This window comes from Ahaetulla prasina, chromosome 3 (assembly GCF_028640845.1).
Source record: "Ahaetulla prasina isolate Xishuangbanna chromosome 3, ASM2864084v1, whole genome shotgun sequence".
Classification (NCBI taxonomy): domain Eukaryota; kingdom Metazoa; phylum Chordata; class Lepidosauria; order Squamata; family Colubridae; genus Ahaetulla; species Ahaetulla prasina.
In genome coordinates this window covers 152,027,538-152,051,831 of record NC_080541.1, presented here as the reverse complement: position 1 = coordinate 152,051,831, position 24,294 = coordinate 152,027,538, and the positions used below count along the sequence as shown (strand labels likewise).

Sequence of the window (24,294 nt, the reverse complement as noted above, 5' to 3'; positions counted from 1 at the left end):
GTTATCTTTATGTAGAAATACTGAAAATCCAAATGGGTTCGTAAAGTTTTAAACACCACTGTAATAGGCTAGTTAAATTTGTGCTTTAGTTTTATGGTTGCCAAAGGCTTTCTCGGATAGTTATATTTAAATAATCAACAACTTGAAGTTCAAATTTTCAAACCTTTTAAAGAATTTTATTGGCCAATAAAATACTTAGGATTCATTTACTGACTAGTGCTCCAAAAGTAGTTACTGACTCCTTCTCTGCAGTTGGAAAGGTGCAAATTCCAAACCATCAGACCACATTTTGATAAAGGTTAAGCTGGTCATTCAAATACAGAATAACCCCAAATTAAGCTATCTCAAACTATATTTACACTTCATGGCATGTTATGGTTGGAAAAGGACACTAGCATCACATACTGTGTACATTGAACAATAAGGGCATCTGCAGGATTATACTTCTTTTGTCAAAATGATGAGTGCAGTGCCACATTGCAAACTCCACCTGTTTTGAATATATGTGCCAGTCAGATTGACCTGCTTGGACTCCCACTGCAGGCATCGCTGCTACATTACAAGCAAAAGCAGAACTTTTCTGACACTTGTATTTCAAGTATGTTGAAAGCCATGTTTCCAAACAATCATGCTGTGCATTTAAATGGAATATCATGGTTAATGGTAGGGATCTAAAGTTTCTATAAGATAATTTTCCCAAAGCATTTACAAAACAAAATTAAAACTATTCTGTTTACTAATAGTTCACTGTATTGCATTAAAAAGTTAAACAATCTCAAGTCCCACTACTATGTGTATATCATATATTAAGTTTCCTTGATATAATTATTGAAACGCTTTATTTTAGCTTTAGTGTGTAAGGCAAAATTTGTACCAGCTTGTAGCACAGTAAGGAAAAAAGAGCTGTCTCTAACTTTCATCTATCAAGGTTTGGAGAGAAGACTACCAGTGACTTTTAGATGTTTATTTATTTATATGCATGCAGTGTAGAAAATAAATTAACAAAATGGAGACTACACCCTTCACCACCACCATCAATCCCATCATTTGACATCGATGACCAGTATTACATCCAGTTCATCTCTTCGTCTAATCCTATCAGACCCAAATTGAGTCTGCCCCCAGACAAAATTTCTGCAAGCCTATCTAGACTAAAGAATAGAAGCTTCCTCACAGCACAGTCCAAGGGCAGCTCTAATATGGGAGTCACAGCATGGTGGTAAGAAACCCCAGTGTTCTATGCTCAATCAATCTGATTGCTTCAGCATTCCATCTTCTTAACAGTGGACTCCCTCAGCACTTTCTACTGCCCTTCAGAAAGGTTCATTTCCTACTAGTAAAAATGTCAGGGTAGTGACCAACTGCTATGATGATGCACTGATGTAATGATGGGAATGAGTCAGCAAGATTTTTGGCTGTTATCCCTTTAAGAGCCTGTATAACAATAAGAGTCTCTCTCTCTCTCTCTCTCTCTCTCTCTCTCTCTCTCTCTCTCTCTCTCTCCCACTCCTTCCCCCCTCCCCCTCTCTCCCTCCCTTCACCAAACTGGGGGAGCAAACATTAAGCAAATCTGATCCCTAAGATTTCCCGCAATACAGCCCTCAATTTCTATTTAAAAATATTTGCTTTTCCTGGTCCCTCTTTCTTGTAAAAGCAGGCTCTAATTATCGCTGAATGTGAATGAAGTTGGAGGAAAAACATTGTGCTCCTTCAATGGTTTCCACAAATGTTGCCCATGCCAGAAGGCTCTGAAATTGATTATTTATTTATTTATTTATTTATTTGCTGTCTGTCTTTTGAAAGGGTTTGAGTAATTATCTGTCTTTTGAAAGGATCTGGGTAATTAACAGAAACATCACCAAACAATTCCCTCCAGATAATAAGATCCAATTGTCCTTCTCCCTTTTCTCAGAGACAGAGAAAATTATAATCCAACAACAGCCATTCATCAGAGATGATTATTACATTGCTGGGTTGAGAAACTGAGTTATCAATTATATACCGTATATACTCGAATATAAGCCGATCCGAGTATAAGCCGAGGTCCCCAATTTTACCCCAAAAAACTGGGGTAAACTGGGGACTCGAGTATAAGCCGAGGGTGGGAAATGAGGCACCTACCGGTCGGCGAAACCCTCCCTCCCTCGGCCGAGAAGGCTGGCGGCTCCCCCGCCCCGCCCTCTCACTGCACCGGCAGGGCTTCCCCGCGCTAAAGCAAAAGCCCGCCAAGTTCGCGCCGGCCGGTATAATGTGAAAAAAAGGAAAAAAAAAACTCGCGTATAAGCCGTATATACTCGAGTATAAGCCGAGGGGACGTTTTTCAGCACAAAAAACGTGCTGAAAAACTCGGCTTATACTCGAGTATATACGGTATTTAAAAAAATACTGTTGACAATATTTACTGTCTTATTGCTATCTGTTTTAGAAGCTTGAAGCAAAGTAGGATAGAAATCTATTATTTTTATTCTCACTTGTTATTTTTATAAATAACTCAAGGCAGTGAACATATGCAATGTTCCTATTTTCCCATAACAACAAACCTGTGAGGTGGGTTGAACTGAGAGTGCGACTGGCCCAAAGTCACCCAGCCAACTTTCATGGTTAAGATAGGACTAAAACTCATGGTGTCATGGTTTCTAGTCTGTGCCTTAACCACCAGACAAAACAGGTTCTTATATATTATTAATATTAATACTTATATTAATAAATTTTAGAAATATTTCTAATACATTTATAACCATTTAATTATTTAAGAAGTATATATTTTAATTATATACACTGCATTATTTTAGATTATTATTTAACATGTTTCCATACAGTAGGAATGGAAAAAATCCAAAAATTGGACTGCTTTCATTTTATATAAGTAATGTTTTAAATCAGAGACTAATATTTAGTATATCATCTTGAAGTAGAATTTGTCCCTCTGCTATAAAATTTTTTACTAGTTTAAAGTGTGCCCCTTTTGGCTGCATTTTAATGTTTCAACAATAGGTGCCAGTAGTTATCTTCTGAATTTAAAATAGAAATGTGATCAGGGCTGTCATAGCAACAACTTCCTCTTCCCATTGTTATTTATAGAACTGCTGTTGCCTCTTTTTTTTTTTTTAAGATTGTCAGGCTAAAGAAAGGCTTTTTTTTTTTTAGATTGTCAGGCTAAAGAAAGGCTTACTAAACATCTTTTTAGAAATCTTAAGAAGATCAATAAACCTCAGTCCTTGACTGATTTTAAACTTCATGCATTGTATTTCAGCTGCTGCAGTTATCTACTATCTATAACTACTAAGATACTATATTGGTCTTCCTAAGACCGTACCCTCCCCATGTAATTCTGAAGGCAACTTTTGAAGTCTCCCTTGTTTCAAAAGTTATTTTATTTTCAGTAATTAATGTGAATGGACATGTGCAACTGGATAACAACTGAAGTATTTGTTTGGATCTTAACCACAAGTTTTGGTCTTATATGTGAAGCAGTGCCACTACAGTTAATGTATAAGATATGCACCATTTGTTACAGTTTGATTGTGTGCCATCAAGTCAGCCTCAACTCATGATGACCACATAGATTTTCTATATGATGATTTGTGCCTTGCCTGGTCTTTCAGATCTTCCAGCACTACACCCACCGTTGTTATTCAGTCTCCTTTTTACTGATCCTCTTCATTCTCTGTGTATTCTTGTATTCTTCTCTAATGCCGTAGTTCAAAAGCATCAACACCAGTTCTATCTTGCTTCTAAGTTTCCTTTCCATAAATTCCCATATCTCTGTAATAGAAATTCAGATCATTCATTCATTGATTCATTCATTTTCTATAGCTGTTCTTCTCAACAAGTAACACTAGATAGCAAACATCATAAAATGTAAAAACTATTAAAGTATTGGTGGCAAGGGTTTTTGAGGCAAGTTTTTTGATATTAGGGAGATATTGAAAGTGACTTTATATCACGAGTGTCAAACTTGATTGCATCATGTAATGTATCGCAATTTTTTTTGCCTTTGTGCAGTCAGGGTGGGCATGGCCTGCGTGTCACACATCCGGCCTGCGGGCCACCAATTTGACACTCCTGCTTTACATATTTCTTAAAGTCAATTTTTTTCATTCTAATATCTATGGAACCATAGGCAATGAGCAAAATTAAGAAGGAACCTAGACAAATGGACCAGGAATACCAATGCTATTCTTCTTTTGCATCAATTGCATCTGTAGGAGAACTATGCACTGTGTGCTTTTGTGTGCATATAATATTCATTGACACCTCTTTAAACCAAATGCATTCCTATCCCAGATTCACATACTAATTATGGAGGGCAGTTATGAAGTCCTTGTAAAAGATACACCAGCATTAAGGAATTGCTGATGGGTACTGTATGAGTGGATAAATAAAAAGCATAATGTGGAATGAGTGGATAATAAGTGTATCAGCAGACCTTATGCTAATAGGGTACCTGTTCATTCAAGTAGTCTGCTTTCAAGCATCTGAAAAAGAATAGTACCACTTTAAGGAGTTGACTCATTAAAATTCATGTATTCTTAAAGCAGCTACATTTTTAGCCTATAAAAAGATGAGTCTTATTTTCATGAATAGCAAAGAGGAACTGTGCTTACCTTTGTGTGCAGTATGAAGTGATTCTATTAAATTTTTTAGAGCAGGCACAGCCCTAATAGATATCAACAGAATTTTGAATACCGATTTATGCATTCAGAACTGTAGAAACTAACATGCATAGAGTATTGCCTAACATCATTAAGAGCATAAATAGCTTTGAAATAAGGCATAACACTATATTTAAAGCTATGTGTACTGTATATGTGGGGTGTTGTTTTTTCTTGGATTGTTTTTATACTCATACAAATCAATTATTATTATTACAGATTTAAGGTTTTAAAAACACATGACTGTATGAAATAAAAAGTATTTTTTTCAGAATTGTGAATTCTCATGCCAGAAATGAATGCTTGTTCTTTCTCTGACTGCTATCTTTTCATTCCTAACAATTGTAAAGAACCTGGATAAATGTGAAAAGTAAATTAAATTATAAACCATCGGTATCTCTCTCTACAATGGAACAATGCAGAGCTCAGCAGCATAACTCTTTAGAAACAAGGAAGGAGATCTGCCAAGGGTTTTGTACTATAACTACTATCTGTATGCATACTCTGCAACCTGCAAATCCATTTTAGAAAGGTAGATATGACCTGCAGTTGTTTTTAGATGCTTCCCTTGATGTTGCCGTACTATAGAAATTGTTATTCAAATGTTTTTTGAAAATTTCTCCATTCTCAATAAATTGCCCAGAATTTAGATTTTCTGGTTTTCTGCTTGTGTGTATAGTTTCACACACTTTCATGATCTAGTTTTCAGTCACACTTTTACATTTAGCATTCTAGTACTTGTTCTCCTATTATTCTTACTTGGAAAGAGAAAATTAACAAGCAAACAGGACAACTATTTTACTAGTCATCATCTTCAATTGGCATGTAGAGTCTTTTGCTGAGAATAGCCCTTGAAGTTTGGTTTTATATTAACAGGAAACAGAAAACTGTTGTGGTTTAGCTCACTGCATACAGGAAGTATGACACATTCATAGTCTTTGGCTTCCGTGTTCAGTTCTTAAATTCAGAATTACAATTTGCTTTTAACTTACATCTTATATGCATAAAAATGGCCACCCAAAGGGAGTCACCGGGCAACCCAAGTACTGTGACAGCTAATGCTTTGCAGAGGCTAGAAGGGTTTGCAAACAGACTTTTTCATAGGCACTCCAAGGGTTCTGTAAGTGAATTGAAAGTAACAGCGGAAAATGGATCTTCGGACATGTCTGAACTGACTGCAGTGTGGGAAAAATCAAGTAAGTGTGCCTAGGTTCCTTGGTTTGAAACTGCAGGCTTTCCAATATTACCTACTAAGTAAAGGAAAATGCTGAGAGCTAAACTGCTAAATTAAATGATTGGCAAGCTGATTCAGGACTGTGGCTCTTTTTCTTCAGCAGTGGCTTGCATCGTATACTATCAGCCAGTTTTCTTTTGTTGATTGATTGCCATGCAGGCTGTTCTGTCTGCTTAAATATGTATTTTTTCATTATTTAAAGTAGGTCTTTTAAAGCAAAAAATGCTAGAATAAAATTATTAACTTGTCATACCTACAAATGAAAGAGGAGAATAAGATGTGCCAGATGTTATCAGACAGCCAAGAAAGGCATCTGATGAAGATAGATAGGGGGCCTCAGGTACATAGGCTGATAGAATGTGGAGGAAGATGGCTAATATATAAAGACATTAGAACTGAAAATATCTCTTCTAAAAGTACTAGAAATTTTTGGATGTCTGTTGTTGCTGCATGCTACATATATAATTTGCAATCATGAAGTTGCTAACCATGTTTGGGATATGTGAGCAAGGGTGTGTTTAGTGACTGAGGCTGGAAAATGGATAGGGAAGTTCCATAACTTCATAAAACCAAACTGAAAATGTAATATTGACTGACTTTTCCAAATGATAGACTACTATGCTCTAATTTTTGTCTACCTATTGAGTCCTTTCCAAGAACTTGGAATAGGCAAGTGTGGATGTTTGATGGTATTACAGATATTGTTGCAGGATGTAAACTGTTCCAAGTAAAACTGCCTTTTGCAATTGACTGATGGTGAATTTGTTAATGCTGATGGTGTTCAAGTGGTGCTTCATTTGTTTTACGATTGTATCCAAGGCCCTATTACATTTGCTTGCTTTTGCCATAGTCATTCTATTTCTATTTGTAGGTCTTTATATTTTGCCATCTTTGCCAGTTCTTTCTCTTCTTCCTATTGTATTGTTGTTGTTGTTGTTGTTGTTATTAAAAATTTATGTGCTGCCTATTTTGCCATATAGTAATTAAGTTAATATTGACAAATGCACAGTCTGCTAATTTTAAAATATTTACTAGCATGTTCAGTATTAAGTTACCTTACAGCCACTCAGAGTAGCCTTATTGGTGTGAGGGGAGGCATATACATTTAATTAATAAATAAAATATATGTTTCTGTGAACTTGCATGGAACAATCAAGAGTTCCCTCATATTTTCAGACAAGATCTTTTATTAAAAAAAAGTTGGGATTTTTAAAAAGCTGCTTCTGTCATACAAAATTCTTTGATCTATTATTCAAAGTAGCACTTATTTTAAGGGCACAGATATACAGTTGCTTTCATTTTTTCATATGTTAAATTATATGATGTAAAATAATATTAGTTATATACCAATATGCATTGGCTTCTTTATCTTGGTGCCATATGTACTGTATGTATTTATTTAAATGTAGCAGATCTAGAAAATTAGATCTAATTTTAATTAATATATGAGCAAATTATATTTTGGACTTTATTGTAGAATATTCTACTTGGTCCTTTGTTGTTGAAACACAACAATCTTAAGAGGATGTTGTTTAAGATGAAAATTGACATTTTAGCATGTTCTTAGATTTGTATTTATATGTTTTACACACAAAGAGAGCTAAGTGATTATATATGTACTTAAAATCCATGGGGAAAAACTGCTACCCAAATATTGATGGCTCAAGAGATTTGGGGAACAACTAATAAAAAGACTCCCTAAATTCTATAAAACAAGCTCATTGAAAAAATTCTGGCCTATCTGGATTCCAGCAATAATTGATCTATAATTTGTAACAGGAACATTTATTAAATCAATCTTATAATATTGAGGGAAGTCACTTCAAATGTCAATATAGTATTACTTATTTTATGCTATCAGGAACAATTGCAATGATGAGCCTGGGTTCATCTTTATAACGTAAGAAAATCTATATTCCATTAGGTATGCTCTGAATGGAAAACACAGAACCAATCTAAAAACCCAGATTTATGTTAGAAATCTGGGATTGACTTGGAAATCATTAGAGAGTTGCATTTTTACTGGGCTTTTTTGTTTGTTCAGTTCATAACCATCTGTGTTGCAGAATTCTGAGTTGACATGTACAATAAAGAATGGTTTTATTGCAATCTTCTGCTTTTTCACAATATGAATCTGTGACTGTTTTTAGTTGATTGTGTCTGCCTTTTTGCAGTGAGAAAATATGTTATTTTGAATTTAAGAGTTTAAACTTTGAACCAATTACTTGATGAACATATCTTTTCTTTTATGTACACTGAGAGCATATGCACCAAGACAAATTCTTTGTGTGTCCAATCACACTTGGCCAATAAAATTCTATTCTCCCTGTCGGGGAAAACGGCCGTCAGGACTGGGTAAAATCTCCTCGTTGCTGATTGGACCGAGTCTTAAAATTTGCTGTTTGTGGTCCCCGCCTCCTCCTCTTTCCCTCCAGCTTTTTCGACTCGGTTGCTTACGGACCGAACGTGCTTGGATTTACCTCAGGTTCTATAGCAGAACTTGTGGTTGGTAATAACTTGTTTTTTATTTTTAGTTTTAATTTTACTTTATTCCCTCCTCTCCGGTTTGAGTAATTTCCCTTTTGGGACTATTTTTTCCTTTTTTTTTGGTCATTTTATTTTTATTTTTAATTATTTTTTTGGTACAGTGAGAAGGAACTGGCTCCCGAGTCCACTGAAGGCAGCCGTGGTTTTTTACCGGCTAGCCAAACAGCTGGGAAGCGCTCACGGGCGAGTCCCCGACGCGCTGAGTGCCGCGATTGAAAGTGGGAAGGCGGAGAGGCTCACGGGCAGGTCCCCGACGCGATCTCCATAGGCGGCCCCCATTTCGGCTCTCCATTTCGCTCTCGCTCTCTTCAACTTCAGAACGCCTCAGAGAGCCTTGCTAGCCGCGCCAGAAGCCGAGAGGCGAGCGGCCCTCCTCGTTCCAACACAGGCAGCAGGAAGCGAGTGGATCGTGTGGAAGCTCAATCGGGGGAGCGATCGAGCGGCGGCGGCTTGAACGGCAGTCCTTTTGAGAGTCCTTTTGAATTTTGCCGCTTGCATCCCAGCGATCAAGAAAGGAGCCCTGCCAGCTGGGCAGGGGTGGCCGGGTCTTTCGGCAGTATTCTCAGGGGCCTGTGATTCAACAAAACTGTAAGTAGGCCGGAGCGGCCGTAAATTGGCGGGGGGAAAAAATTCAAAATGGCGGACGCCAGTAACAACAGGCCGGCTTCGCCTCCAGAAGGCCTGAGCCGGGATGACCCTGGAGAGGGTCCATCGTCAGCACCTCAGGTCTCCCCTCCTAGGAGCCGAAAGGTGGCCAAGGCCAAAACCAACAGGGGAGCGAGGGCGGAGGAAAGGCGCCATAAGGCACTCGAAAGGGCCTTTTCCAAGGCCTCCAAGAGGGCTCACAGGTCTCCTTCACCTAGAGGGAGGGGGAAGCAGAATTTTGTTACCATTCCTACTTCCCCTACCCCAGAACTTTCACAGCCTATGCAGGGTTCTGGGGCCTGGTCCCCAGATAGGACCTCTCCCCTTCCTATGTCTCAGGCTGGGACTGCCCCTTTGTTCCGCACTCTATCTGAGGTGGAACTTCAGCAGGATCCCGGCTCCCTAGCAGGCCAGGCTGTACACGTGCCTATAGGTGCACCTGGTCAGCAACCAGAAGCTAGATTGCCCCAGCTGCCAGTATTTCAGCTTCCTGAATCCTTTGAGCTCATGCTCCGACAGGCCATACGCCAGGAGTTAGCTCAATCCATCCAACGAGATGTACCAGCTACTTCAACTTCCAAATCACGTAGGGGGGATGGACAGAGGGAGCCTGCACAGTCAGCTTCAGCTATGTTCAGACCTCAGAGGGATAGATCCTCGGAGGAGGATAGTCAGGCCTCAGTATCAGAAGAAGAAGAGACTGGAGAAGCCTTATCTGAGGATGAGGGTCTCGGGCCGGATCAACCTTCATTTGTGGGGCTCTTCAAACCCCATATGTTTCGTTCCCTTCTGTTCAAAGCATTATCAACCACGGGTCTGGGTGCGACTCAGGCTCCGGTAGCAGATCCCCAAGCCCTACCTAGCACCTCTACTAGTCTCTTTGTGGAACCCACAGTGGTGGCAGAATCCATTCCTGCGCCAAAGATGTTTGTGGACGTGGTCCAGCGTCAGTGGGCTCATCCGGGTTCAGGTTCAAACCCCTCGGCTACGGACAAAAAGTTTTATAACTGTGCCCCTGATCTTGAAAACATCTTACAAGTGCCCACAGTGGATGCTCCGGTGGTGGCCCTCACAATGCCTTCACACGTCACGGGTCCTGAGAATGAAGCTCTGCGTCCGGAAGACAAAAGGGCGGATCAGTCCTTGGTCAAGTCCCATCAAGCCTCGGCCTGGGCCGTCAAGTCCTCCATAGCGTCTTCCTTTTTCAATAGAGCTTCTATCATGTGGCTCAAACAGCTTCAGGGCCGCATATCAGCTTCAGACGTGAGGGCTCATCAGGATCTTAACAAGGTCATCGCGGCCTTAGAATTTTCGGCTGATTCGACGCTGAACGCAGCCCGGTTTTCAGCCAAATCTATCGGATCTACGATCACGTCCCGCCGGCTCCTATGGCTGCGACACTGGAAAGCGGATACCAGAAATAAGTGGCGCCTGGCGTCCTCCCCTTATGCAGGCTCGCATTTGTTTGGGGCTTCTCTGGACCCGATTCTAGTGGAAACTAAGGACAAGAAGAAGGTGTTGCCCTCTTTATCTCGACGAGGGGAACTACGTCAACAGCCTTATTTTCGTCCCACGACTTCCTCTTCCTCTTCTTCCTTTCGTGGCCAGGAATTTGGAGGTTCAGGGTTTCGAAGACAACGATTCTCACCTTACAGAGGAAACTCCCAACAAGCCGACCAGGTTAGAACAGGGTCAAAATTCTCCGCCCGCAAACCATTCAGAGGGGGGGCGGGGCAAACCGTTCAACCGTTTCAAATAATTCCATAGGGGATCTTCCCATTGGAGGCCGCCTAGCTTATTTCTCCTCCCAATGGGGTTCGTCCACTTCAGACCAATGGGTCCTAGATACCATCCGTTTTGGTCTGGCCCTAGAGTTCCTCTCCACCCCTCCGACGGTTTTCTTACCTTGCCCGGTTTCCAACCGCAGCTCGAGCGTTTCCCTCGTGGAATCAGCAATCAACCATCTTCTGGCTATCCGGGCCATTCAATATGTTCCCTTGGATCAACTAAAACAGGGGTTTTACTCCAGGCTTTTCGTCGTAAGCAAACCGTCAGGGGGCTGGAGAGCTATTCTGGACCTTAAAGCCCTGAACAAATACATTGTGTACCGCCGTTTTAAAATGCACTCATTACGTTCCATCTTAGAGTGCATAAGGCCGGGGGATTATATGGCTTCCATTGATTTAACGGAAGCCTACCTACACATTCCCATTAGACGAGAGCACTGTAAATTCCTCCGGTTCTGCTTCAAAGGCACTCACTATCAATACAGGGCATTACCCTTCGGGTTGTCTTCAGCCCCCAGGGTCTTCACTAAGGTAATGGCGGCACTGATGGCCCACATCCGGGGTATTCCAGTTAGGCTCCAGGCCTACCTAGATGATATTCTCATTCTGTCAACATCTCAGGAAAGAGCCTACAGGGATATCTCCCTTACCTTAGAGACATTACAATCACACGGGTTTTCAATCAATTGGGATAAGAGTCATCTTTGCCCTTCTACCACCATCGTCCACCTAGGGGCTCAGATAGATTCACAGAAGTCAATGGTCTTCCTGTCGGCGGAACGGCAGGTTAGTTTAACGGAGTTAGCTAGTATCTCTATGTCGTCTCAGTTGGTCCCTTTAGACCAACTTGCCCAGCTCCTAGGAAAGATGGTATCGTCATACGATATTATTCCATGGTCTCGCCTCCACAGTCGGCCTCTGCAGTGGTTCCTTTTGCCACACCAGAGGAGCCGATCCTGCCTTTCCAGACGACGGGTGACTCTTCCACGGGAGGTGGTCGACTCTTTGGCATGGTGGACTCCAGAGACAGTGGCCAGAGGATCGGTCTTCAGGGAACCAGTGAGAGTGGTCATCACCACCGACGCCAGTCTGTCTGGATGGGGGGCCCATCTCGACCAACACCTAGCTCAGGGCAAGTGGTCACCAGAGGAGATTCGCCACGGCATCAACTTTCTGGAGCTACGTGCCATCCGTCTGGCCCTCATGGCCTTCAAGGACCTCATCCGGGACGGGAATGTCCTTATCCTCACGGACAACATGACAGCGAAGGCGCACATAAACAGATGGGGAGGCACTCACTCTCGCTCGTTGATGACGGAAACGTTTACCCTAGGTCATTAGGTCGAATCCCATCTACGCTCAATAAGAGCGGAACATATCGCGGGGACGGACAATTGCACAGCGGACTCCCTCAGCCGTCAGACTATCGATCAGTCGGAATGGTCCTTATCCCCGGAGAACTTCCAGGAGTTGTCGTCCCGTTTCGGGCTCCCGGTGGTGGACTTGTTCTCCTCCGAGACCAACAATCAAGTGCCTCAGTTCTTTTCGAGGTTCCCTTCTCGGGGAGCGGAATCAGTAGACGCCCTACGCAGCAGATGGCCTCCGGGCCTTCTGTATGCCTTTCCACCAATTCCACTTATCCCCAGAGTAATACGGAAGCTCCTCTCAGAGAAATCGGAATTAATACTGGTCGCTCCCTTCTGGCCCAGGAGACCCTGGTTTGCAGACCTGATGACTCTGTCAATTCGAGAACCGTGGAGGATTCCGGAAAACCAGGTGTCCCTCTGCCAGGGTCCAGTTCGACATCCCGAACCGCAATGGCTACGCCTAGCCGTGTGGAGATTGAGCGGAGCGTCTTAGCTAGCGCAAAGGTTCCAGTTCAGGTCATCCCCACAATGCTAGCTTCCCGCCGAGACTCTACCAAAAGAATCTACGAAGCCACGTGGCGCACATTTGGGGGGTGGTGTACGTCTCAAGGGATAGTAGCTTCCTCGGCTTCTGTCTTAGACATTCTGGCCTTTCTGCAGCGAGGGCTAGATTCAGGGTTGGCGACAAATACACTCAAAAGACAAGCAGCGGCGCTTTCCTCAGTCCTGAGATGTGGTTCTCTCATATCTCTCTCAAAAGAACCTCTCATTCAACAATTCTTTCGGGGTGCTAACAATGTCAACCCACCGGTGGTTCACCGTTATCCATCTTGGCGATTGAATGCGGTGCTCAACACTCTGACCAAGACACCGTTTGAACCACTTAGAGATGCCTCGCTCTGTTTTCTATCGCTGAAGGTTTCCTTTCTGATAGCCATCACCTCAGCCCGCAGGATTTCGGAACTGTCGGCCTTATCTATTCATCAGGACCTCTGCACTTTCTTCAGTGATAGAGTGGTGCTGCGTCTAGATCCCACCTTCATTCCGAAGGTTAACAGTCAGTTCCATAGGACACAAGAAATTGTGCTGCCTAATTTCTGTCCGAATCCGCAACACCACTTGGAAAAGGTGTGGCACACTCTAGACGTATGGAGAGCATTGAAAATTTACATTGATAGAACATCGACCTTCCGCAAAACAGAGGCCCTCTTTGTGTCGTTCCAACCTCTTTCTCTGGGACAGAAGGTGACCAAATCGGTTCTGGCTAGGTGGATCAGGGCAACGATAGCCACTGCATATGAGGGTCAGTCTCTTCCGGTGCCGCATAATATTACGGCACACTCGACCAGAAGTGCAGCCTCTTCTGCCGCTTGGGGCGCCCAGGCATCAATTGACGAGATCTGCAGAGCAGCGACCTGGTCCACTCCCTCTTCATTCATTCGACATTACCGGGTGGACTCTTATGCGTCGGCTGACGCAGCGTTTGGCAGACGCGTCCTGCAGACGGTTTTGTCCCAACAGCTATGACAAGACGCCTTCAACCCTCCCGGTAAGACATTGGGGCTTTGGTATGTCCCAGTCCTGACGGCCGTTTTCCCCGACAGGGAGAAGGGAACGTTGTCTTACCTGAACGTCCCTTCTTGGAGAGGGGAAAACGGCCGTCAGCCCCACCCAAGGCGACTGTCTAATCGGGGTCCAGGGGTGGGAGGGCACTAATTCTCTCTCATTTCAGTTCAACACGACGACCTACAGTTGGTTCCTCGCCGAAAAAGCTGGAGGGAAAGAGGAGGAGGCGGGGACCACAAACAGCAAATTTTAAGACTCGGTCCAATCAGCAACGAGGAGATTTTACCCAGTCCTGACGGCCGTTTTCCCCTCTCCAAGAAGGGACGTTCAGGTAAGACAACGTTCCCTTCTATTCTATTCTATACTTGTGAATCAGCTGATCCACTTTAACACTGTAGCTTGTTGAAACAAGGAAATATGGGTTCAAGAAATGTTCTGCATTCATAATATCAGACTTGCTTCAGTTTTAAGTGGTAAAACGTTTAAAAAATAATATAATGTGCTGAGAAATACTTATTCATAAGGGGTTTTTGTTTTTGCAGTGGGACTAAAAGACTGCTTCACAACAATTTTCCAAATATTGACCTTTCCCTCTGTGCATTGTTTTAGATGTAATAATAATAATTCTTATTTTGAAAGAGGGGAATATGTACTAAATTTAGAGTCTAGGTGATGACAGCCAAGCACTGATTTCTGCCATCAGAATTGGTGGTGACCCTGCCTTCTTCCCCACCTATTAAAATGAGCATCATTTGTTTCTGTTCATGCCCTGTTCTTTCTGCCAACTTAAGCAGTTAAAGTAATAGAAATTAACCTGCAAATGAAAACATAGTGCTTTGTTAGAAGAAGTACTTCTCATTTGTCTATCTAGAATGTTTCTGTCTATTGGTCTATCTACAGTGTTTACTATTGGTTTCTAATTTATGAATTGTTAGGAAGCAATTTCCAACCCTCCAAAGAAGACAAGAATAGGAAGTCAAACCATGTAGGCTAATACTATTTTTATTGTAAGCCTATAGTAATAGAATTTTGTAAATCTGAATGCACTTCCCCCTTCCCTTCCTTTAGCTTCATGAGAATAGGAACAGTTTTATCTGAGACACTTTCTCGGGTTACAGTTCTTGCTAGACTCGGATTTCTCTTATCTAGCCATTGCCTTGGTTGTGGCTATTCTCCCTCTTCCTCAAGTTTATTCCTTCCTCCCATTACAGCAACATATAAGGAGTCTTGAAAACCTCTACTTTAGTTTCCATTGACTTGAGCAATTAGACAATATGCATGATTTTTTTCTTTCCCTTGGCTTCTGTGATAGGATATTGGAGGCACACTTTCTTACAGTGCTTCCACTCTTTCCATAATGAATTAGCTCAATTAATGATTATGGGAGAAGAGGGTTTATCTTGGTGACTTCACTCTTGAGGAGTGATGGAAGACTCAGTCTTTTAAGATCTGCTTGAAGCCATTGAATATCATTTTGTTCACAGCTTACAATATTGAATTGCATATTGTCACCCTGGATCATGCCAATAATTTTGTTGAAGTCCTGTTCCAGTAATCTGGAAGATGTTGAGGCCTAGATGCAGGTTTTGTAATTTGGGAATCTTTAGACTTTATTTATTTATATTAATAAATGTATGTGGCCATTTATCTCAACATTATAACTCGGACACCAGTTAAAAGAACATGCTATCAAACCATAAACAGAAATTAGCAACAAGGTTAAAAAATCACAACCATCCCATAGGCTCTGTCATACATCCAAACTCCCATGGCCAGTTATAGCACCAATTTTCAGAGCTTTATGAAATGCCACCACAATTGGATCTAATCTGAACTTTAGCAGAATGATGTTCCAAAGAATAGAAATGCCTCTCATCCTGAATCCCACTATATAGCTCACCTTAACAGACAGGATCCAAGCATACCTCTAGTGCCAGATCTGCTGGAATAAGTAAACACAATCTAGGAGACGCAGTCCCAAATAATCTGGTCTCATGTCATAAAGGACTTTATAAGCAACCAGCACCTTGAACTTAACTGAGAACTTAAATGAATCTTGTGGAGCAGAAATGTAATGTGCACTGATTGAGAACTGTGGATAACTAGCTGCAGCATTACATTTTGAATCAGCTGCAGCTTCTGGATGTTCTTCACATGGAGCTTCATGTAAAGCACATTGCAGTAATGCATTTGAAAGGTGACTAATGCGTGAGTGATTGTGAACAAAGTTTCTTGATCCAGGAACAGGTGTAATTACAGCCCAACACAAAACTGCATACGAGCCTTCCTAACCACAGCTGCCACTTGTTCCTCAAAGCAGGGGCTGTGGATTGACTTCTGTACCATTATCATGACTGACCAGTCCTAAAGAAAGAAAGAAAATTAATACAGCACATTGCCACCCATTTGTAATCCCCAAAACTGATCCAGAAGTATATGAATGCTGCTGAGGGTTCAAGAACAAGAATAGATGTACCATTACCACACCAGCTCCAGAGGTTATCCATAAGTGTAACCAATGGCCTTTCAAGCCCATACCCAGGTCTGAATCCCAACTGAAAGGAGTCCATATAATCCACTTCTTCAGTGTTCTCTCAAATTTAGGAAAGACTAGGCCTAATTGCTTAAGCAATTAAAAGTGGCTGTGGGAAGTTTATGCCTTCAGACTTGCAGGATTTTATTAATGTTGCCTTACAATAAAGTAGAATTATTTATTTATTTATTTATTTATTAATCGTATTTATATACCGCCCTATCTCCCGAAGGACTCAGGGCGGTTCCCAGGCAAATAAAAACACATAAATACGGATTAAAATAACAATTAAGAAACTTATTCTAAAAGGCCGAATGTTTAAAAACAATATAAAAAAATAAAACCCATTTAAAACCAATAAATTTAAAATCTAATCCAGTCCTGCGCAGATGAATAAGTGTGTTTTAAGCTCGCGACGGAAGGTTCAGAGGTCCGGAAGTTGACGAAGTCCTGGGGGTAGTTCGTTCCAGAGGGTGGGAGCCCCCACAGAGAAGGCCCTTCCCCTGGGCGTCGCCAGACGACACTGCCTCGCTGACGGCACCCTGAGGAGTCCCTCTCTGTGAGAGCGCACGGGTCGGTGAGAGGTATTCGGTAGCAGTAGGCGGTCCCGTAAATAACCCGGCCCTATGCCATGGAGCGCTTTAAAGGTGGTTACCAAGACCTTGAAGCGCACCCGGAAGGCCACAGGTAGCCAGTGCAGGCTGCGCAGGATAGGTGTCACACGGGAGCCACGAGGGGCTCCCTCTATCACCCACGCAGCCGCATTCTGGACTAACTGCAGCCTCCGGATGCCCTTCAAGGAGAGCCCCATGTAGAGAGCATTGCAGTAATCCAGGCGAGACGTCACGAGGGCGTGAGTGACCGTGCATAGGCATCCCGGTTCAGAAAGGGCGAACTGGCGCACCAGGCGAACCTGGTAGAACGCTCTCCTGGAGACGGCCATCAAATGATCTTCCAGAGACAGCCGTTCATCCAGGAGGACGCCCAAGTTGCGCACCCTCTCCATCGGGGCCAATGACTCGCCTCCAACAGTCAGCCGTGGACTCAGCTGACTGTACCGGGATGCCGGCATCCACAGCCACTCTGTCTTGGAGGGATTGAGCTTGAGCCTGTTTCTCCCCATCCAGACCCGTACGGCTTCCAGACACCGGGACAGCACTTCGATAGCTTCGTTGGGGTGGCCCGGTGTGGAAAAGTACAGCTGGGTGTCATCCGCGTACAGCTGGTACCTCACACCGAAGCCACTGATGATCTCACCCAGCGGCTTCATATAGATGTTGAACAGAAGGGGCGAGAGAACCGACCCCTGCGGCACCCCACAAGTGAGGCGCCTCGGAGCCGACCTCTGCCCCCCTGTCAACACCGTCTGCGACCGATCGGAGAGATAGGAGGAGAACCACCGATAAACGGTGCCTCCCACTCCCAATCCCTCCAACCGGCGCAGCAGGATACCATGGTCGATGGTATCGAAAGCCGCTGAGAGGTCTAATAGGACCAGGGCAGAGGAACAACCCTTATCCCTGGCCCTCCAGAGATCATCCACCAACGCGACCAAAGCCGCTCCGTGCTGTAACCGGCCGGAAACCGGACTGAACGGGTCTAGATAGACAGTTTCATCCAGGTGCAGGGAAACTGATATGCCACCATATTTCTACAACCTTCGCCGCGAAGGTTGGAGACCGGACGATAATTACCTAAAACAGCCGGGTCCAGGAAGGCTTCTTGAGGAGGGCCTCACCACCACCTCTTTCAAGGCGGCCGGAAAGACACCTCCACCAAAGAAGCACTCGTAATCGCCTGAGCCAGCCTCGTGTCACCTCCTGAGTGGCCAGCACCAGCCAGGAGGCACGGGTCCAGTAAACACGTGGTGGCATTCAACCTACCCAACAACCTGTCCATGTCCTCAGGAGCCACAGGGTCAAACTCATCCCAAACAATGTCACCAAGACCACCCTCAGACGTCTCACCTGAGTCACCGCAATTTTGGTCCAAACCGTCCCGAAGCTGAACGATTTTATCGTATAGATAACCGTTAAACTCCTCAGCACGTCCCTGCAACGGGTCATCCCGCTCCCCCTGGTGAAGGAGGGAACAAGTCACCCGAAACAGGGCGGCTGGGCGGTTATCTGCCGACGCAATGAGGGAGGAGGCGTAGCAACGCCTCGCTTCCCTCAATGCCACTAGGTAAGCCCTATTATAGGACTTCACTAGTGTCCGATCAGCCTCTGAACGGCTAGACCTCCAGGAACTCTCTAGGCGTCTTCTCCGGCGCTTCATCCCCCTCAGCTCCTCGGAGAACCAAGGAGCCGGTTGGGACCTGCGCCGGGTCAGAGGCCGCAAAGGCACGACACGGTCTAAGGCCCCCGCCGCGGCCCGTTCCCAGGCCGCAACAAGTTCCTCAGACGTGCCGTGAGCCAGACCCTCAGGAAGTGGCCCAAGCTCCGTCCGGAACCTCTCCGGGTCCATCAGGCGCCTGGGACGGAACCAACGCATCGGTTCCGTCTCCCTGCGGTGTTGGATGGCGGTTAGTCTAATTGGACTAATGTGTTTCCTTGTGCTTCCTATCTGGTTTATTTGAGAGAGCTGACCGATGCTAAAGGTAAAGGTTCCCTTGCACATACGTGCTAGTCATTCCCAACTCTAGGGGCAGTGCTTATTTCCGTTTCAAAGCCGAAGAGCCAGAGTTGTCTGAAGACATCTCCATGGTCATGTGGCCAGCATGATTAAATGCCAAAGGCGCATGGACGCTGTTACCTTTCCATCAGAAGTGGTCCCTATTTTTCTACTTGCATTTTTTACGTGCTTTCGAACTGCTAGGTTGGCAGAAGCTGGGACAAGTAACAGGAGCTCACTAACAGGTGATTTCTGAATTGTTTCAAAAGTCAATATTAAATATTTTTAAAATGCTAATATCAAGAGAAAGGTGAAAGAATGAAGAATTAAACACAAATTTAGTAAGAAATTTAGTAAAGAATGTAGTATATGAAAAGTATATGAAAAGAGCTATAACCTACAAAGAAGAATTGGAGTGGAACGAATGACAAGCATGCCATAAAAATACATGTTTTGAAATTGTCTTGTCGAGGATGAGCAATTACATGTTGCTATGGAGAAATGGCATAGGAAACAACTGAACAGAATGTGTGCAACTGTCTTCAACCTCTGTATCTGAGCATATTCACAGGCATTCCTGTTTGCAGATATTGAACAACGTCCCCATCATCGCCTTTAAGGTTAGATGTCAGACTTTGCTAATAGGAATGCCTTTCTGTGTGGGTGGAAAGGATGATGTGAAGATATTTACCGATGGCATAAAGAGTAACAGCATGGTCTCTATAGTGGTAGTGTTAAAAGTTTAGATCTATTATTTTGTAGGTCTGAGTCAAACTCTGCTTAGTCTGTTTCCTGGAGGCAAAATTGATAAAGCTGAGATTGGAGAGATTGCTGCAAGCCAGATCGGAAACTATTAGCTCATTTCAAGAGAAAGTATATTTATCTACCAGGTTAAACTGGTTCAGGGATTTGCCATCAAATACTTGTTTCAGCACCTAAAACAACAGTTTCCTACAGATTCTCTAGAGCAAAGATCCAGCCAAGATGTATAGAAAGAAATGTATAGGCTATGGAGCAGGAATGCAGAATGTAGATCTCAGAAATTCTGACTGAGTTGGTTTTTGAAGCAATTACATAGTTATAAATACAGAGATGTCAGATACAATACCCTGTGATCAAATAAATATAGGATTGGCAAATGTGAGATATTTTGGTTGCATTGAAAGAATTTATGCACCGGAGACAAATTCCTTGCGTGTGCAATCATATTTGACCAATCAAGAATTCTGTTCTGTTCTGTTCTGTTCTGTTCTGTTCTGTTCTATTCTATTCTATTCTATTCTATTCTATTCTATTCTATTCTATTCTACTCTACCCTACTCTACCCTACCCTACCCTACCATACCCCTACCCTACCTACCCCACCTACCCTACCCTACCCCACCCTACCCTATCTATACATGATAAAGCAATTGCACCCTTTAGAAGAGGAAAAAAAGAAAGTTAATGTTGTAGAAAGTTTTTAAAAATAATAAAAAGCATATTTGGGAACATAAGAGTTCAATGAATTATATTTATTGTGTACTGAAATTTATTAAAGTATATTAAGCCAACAAATGGGATGGGAGGATACTGATAAACCATTAGTTTAGCATTGAAACAAATAGCATAATGCTTACAAGAGATTTCAGTGACAATTTCCAGAGGTATAACTACATTAATTCTCAGTATATGGAATTTTATTCAGGTTTATATTCTCCAAATGAATACCTGTTAATATTTAAAAGAGAATAAAATGTTATTATAACTACCAATAATCTATATTATTAGAGGATTGGTATCCTTTCATACCCCTTCATGGATTACTGCCTTGTCATGGCGAAGGGGCTTGCGTAGCTCAATGAAGCTATGAGCTATGCCGTGCAGGGACACCCAAGATGAACACCCATAGCAGAGAGTTCTGACAAAACGTGATCCACTGGAGAAGGAAATGGCAACCCACTCCAGTATCTTTGCCATGAAAACCCCATGGACAGTAAGAAAAAAGAAAATCTTACAAGCTAGGCTCCTAAATTCCTACAAGCTAGGCTCCAGCAGTATGTGGATCGAGAACTACCAGAAGTACAGGCAGAATTTTGAAGAGGCAGAGGAACTAGAGATCAAATTGCCAACATACACTGGATCATGGAGAAAGCTAGGGAGTTCCAGAAAAACATTTACTTCTGCTTCATTGACTATGCTAAAGCCTTTGATTGTGTGGATCATAACAAATTGTGGCAAATTGTTAAAGAGATGGGCATACCAGACCATCTTATTTGTCTCTTGAGAAACCAGTATGCGGGTCAAGAAGCAGCAGTGAGAACTGGACATGGAACCACTGATTGGTTCAAAATTGGGAAAGGAGTCCAGCAAAGCTGTATACTATTTAACTTATGCAGAGCACATCATGAGAAAAGCGGGGCTGGATGAATCAAAAGTTGGAATTAAGATTGCCGGGAGAAATATCAACAACCTCAGATATGCAGATGATACCACTCTAATGGCAGAAAGCGAAGAGGAACTAAATAGCCTCTTGATGAGGGTGAAGGAGAAGAGTGCAAAAGTTGGCTTGAAACTCAACATTAAGAAAACTAAGATCATGGCATCCGGCCCTCTTAATTCCTGGCAGATAGATGAGGAAAAAATGGAGGTAGTGACAGATTTTATTTTCCTGGGCTCCAAGATTACCGCAGATGGGGCTGCAGCCAAGAAATTAAAACACGCTTGCTCCTGGGGAGGAAAGCTATGGCAAATCTAGACAGCGTACTAAAAAGCAGAGACATCACCCTGACAATAAAAGTGTGTATAGTCAAGGCTATGGTTTTCCAAGCTGCAATGTATGGCTGTGAAGGTTGGACCATAAGAAAGACTGAGCACCAAAGAATTGAGGCCTTTGAACTCTGGTGCTGGAGAAGACTCCTGCGAGTCCCTTGGACTGCAAGGCGAACAAACAAGTCAGTCCTAGAGATCAACCCTGACTGCTCTTTAGAAAGCCAGATCCTGAAGATGAAACTGAAATACTTTGGCCACCTAATGAGAAGGAAGGACTCACTGGAGAAGAAACTAATGCTGGGAAAGATTGAGGGCAAAAGAAGAACAGGACGACAGAGAATGAGGTGGCTGGATGGAGTCACTGAAGCAGTAGGTGTGAGCTTAAATGGACTCCAGAGGATGGTAGAGGATAGGAAGGCCTGGAGGAATGTTGTCCATGGGGTCGCAATGGGTCAGACACGACTTCGCAACTAACAACAAATCCTTTAATAAAGGTGAACTTCCAAACTTGGGAGAAGATTTATTCTCATAATAATGTAGCAGCCATATTAGCTTAATTTAGATGCAAAAGAAAAGCCATCTAAATAGAGCAACTTGAATTCTTGATTTCAAAAGGGATATCTAGTAACATTTATATATCGGATAAAAATGAATTAGTTTAATCCTTCTGCTTGAATAATTATTAATGGAAGTATTTGCAGTGTAATTAAAAAGAGACATACTTATTAAGGATGCCTATTAGCTTCTTCAGTATTTAGTTTGATGTTGTAAACACAGGTGTGTAACTTCCATGGTATTTAGGAGCAGGAATTGCATATAGTTCATTGCTCTACAGTACAGAAGTCAAGTTTTTTTTAAATGATTATCAAAAGTCTTTCTCAAATTTGAGGAAATGGTATGACACTATGGTAAATAGGTATACAATAAACTGGAATAAATCTAATATTTCCCAATTTGTAATATGCTAATTATAGAAGCATACAGAGGATTAGGATTTATTTATAGTAAAAATGAATCTGGCTTCAATGTTGATACATACTTTGAAATTATTGTTTTGTTGATTCTGCTTAGGTAGTTTTTAAAAATGAAGAAATTGGTGTGTTTCTACTTATTTAGGCATTGATACTTTGATGAACCAGATTCTTGGGATGGAATGTTAATTATATTTCCCCTAATTTGGAATTTATGAAGACCATTGGCTATACTGTGCATGGATTATTATAATCTGTTTATGCATTCCTGGGATTTTTTTTAAATTGCAGATTAGGTTGCTTCATGAAATCAGTCAATTCTCAGCCTTTCTATTTATGGAAAAGAAAGATTAGATAATTTGGTTCAAGACAGCTAGGTTCAGGGTTGTTGTTTTTTTAAAAAGTTGCAATTAGCATAAAGAGAAAATTTCCACTCCTATAATAGAAAAGTAGTCTTAATTTTAGTCATATAAAATTCTGCCTCCACCCTGCTTTTAGAAAACAAGGGATTATTAAATTCATGACACTTGAGATTTTTATCTGCACTAATCTACTTAGTTATATGCTTTAGAACCATGATAGCGAACCCATGGCACGCGTGCCACAGGTGTCAAGGAGAGCCCGCTCTGCGTGTTTACCAGCCATCACCCCAGCCCAGCTCTACCACGCATGTGCACGCGCCTCCCACCAACCAGCTGGTCTTCGGGTCTCTTCTGAGCATGCGCAAAGGGTGCTCGAATTGCATTTTGGGGGTTCGTGTGTGCACTCCCACACCCCATTTTGGGCCTGGAAGGCTTCCTGCACTGACCTGGAAGCCAAAACTGGGCGTGGGGGCCCCGTGCAAGGCCCCCCCACGCCCCATTCTGGCTTCCAGGTTGGTTCAGAAGGCTTTCCAGGCCCAAAACGGGACTGGGGGAGCTTGTGCCTGCAAAGAGGCTGCGGCTGCAGGCCATTCATGCCAGCAAAGAGGCAGCAGCTGCAGGCCGTTCACACCGGCAAAGAGGCAGCGGCTGCAGGCTGTTCGTGCTGGCAAAGAAGCTGCAGCTACAGCTGCAGGTCATTTGTGCCAGGAAAGAGGCTGCGACGACAGGCTGTTTGCGACAACAAAAAGGCTGCAGTGGCAGGCCGTTCGTGCTGGCAAAGAGGCGGCGGCAGGCCAGTGTCTCGGGGCGGAGTCATGCCCAGCTGCACCAACAAAGGCTGGAAGTAACTGCTCACAATGTTTTAGCCCAAAATAGGGTGCGGGGGTGCAGAGGCTCATGTGCGGAGGTGCTCCCATTGCATTGCACAAGCGTGGATTTGTGTGTGCACGCTTCGGGCACGCAGCACCAAAACAATTAATCATCACTTCTTTAGAATATAAGAGTACCCGAGAATCCTACAATATCACATTATATAGATTGGTTCTCATACAAAGTTTTCATAGGCAAAAATTTCAACCAATGCAGCTTTTCCTAACAAACAATTGCAAATTAAAAGTTTACTGATATAAAAGGTAAAGTCTCCTTCAAGTTTTGCTTGAGCCCTGATGACTTTTTGGTCTTCCTACACACTTTTCTTGATAATAGGAATTGTTTTGCTATTGTCTAATTTTCGAATTCAGCTCTGATATAGTTCTGAAGATT

The 24,294-nt window shown here is 42.9% G+C and overlaps 1 protein-coding gene across 2 annotated transcripts in view; it reads left to right on the top strand.

Moving 5' to 3' along the window:
* Window positions 1-24,294, top strand: part of PRKACB (protein kinase cAMP-activated catalytic subunit beta) — an 87,184-nt gene that overhangs the window by 13,876 nt on the left and 49,014 nt on the right. Inside the window, exon 1 of one of the 2 annotated variants that reach the window (XM_058175763.1) lies at window positions 5,650-5,851. The exons of the other annotated variant lie outside the window; for it this stretch is intronic. Within the exon in view, the coding sequence (XP_058031746.1) occupies window positions 5,665-5,851 (187 nt within the window). The 5' untranslated portion in view covers window positions 5,650-5,664. Of the gene's footprint in view, window positions 1-5,649; window positions 5,852-24,294 lie in introns of those variants that run through there. 2 annotated transcript variants of the gene reach the window in all.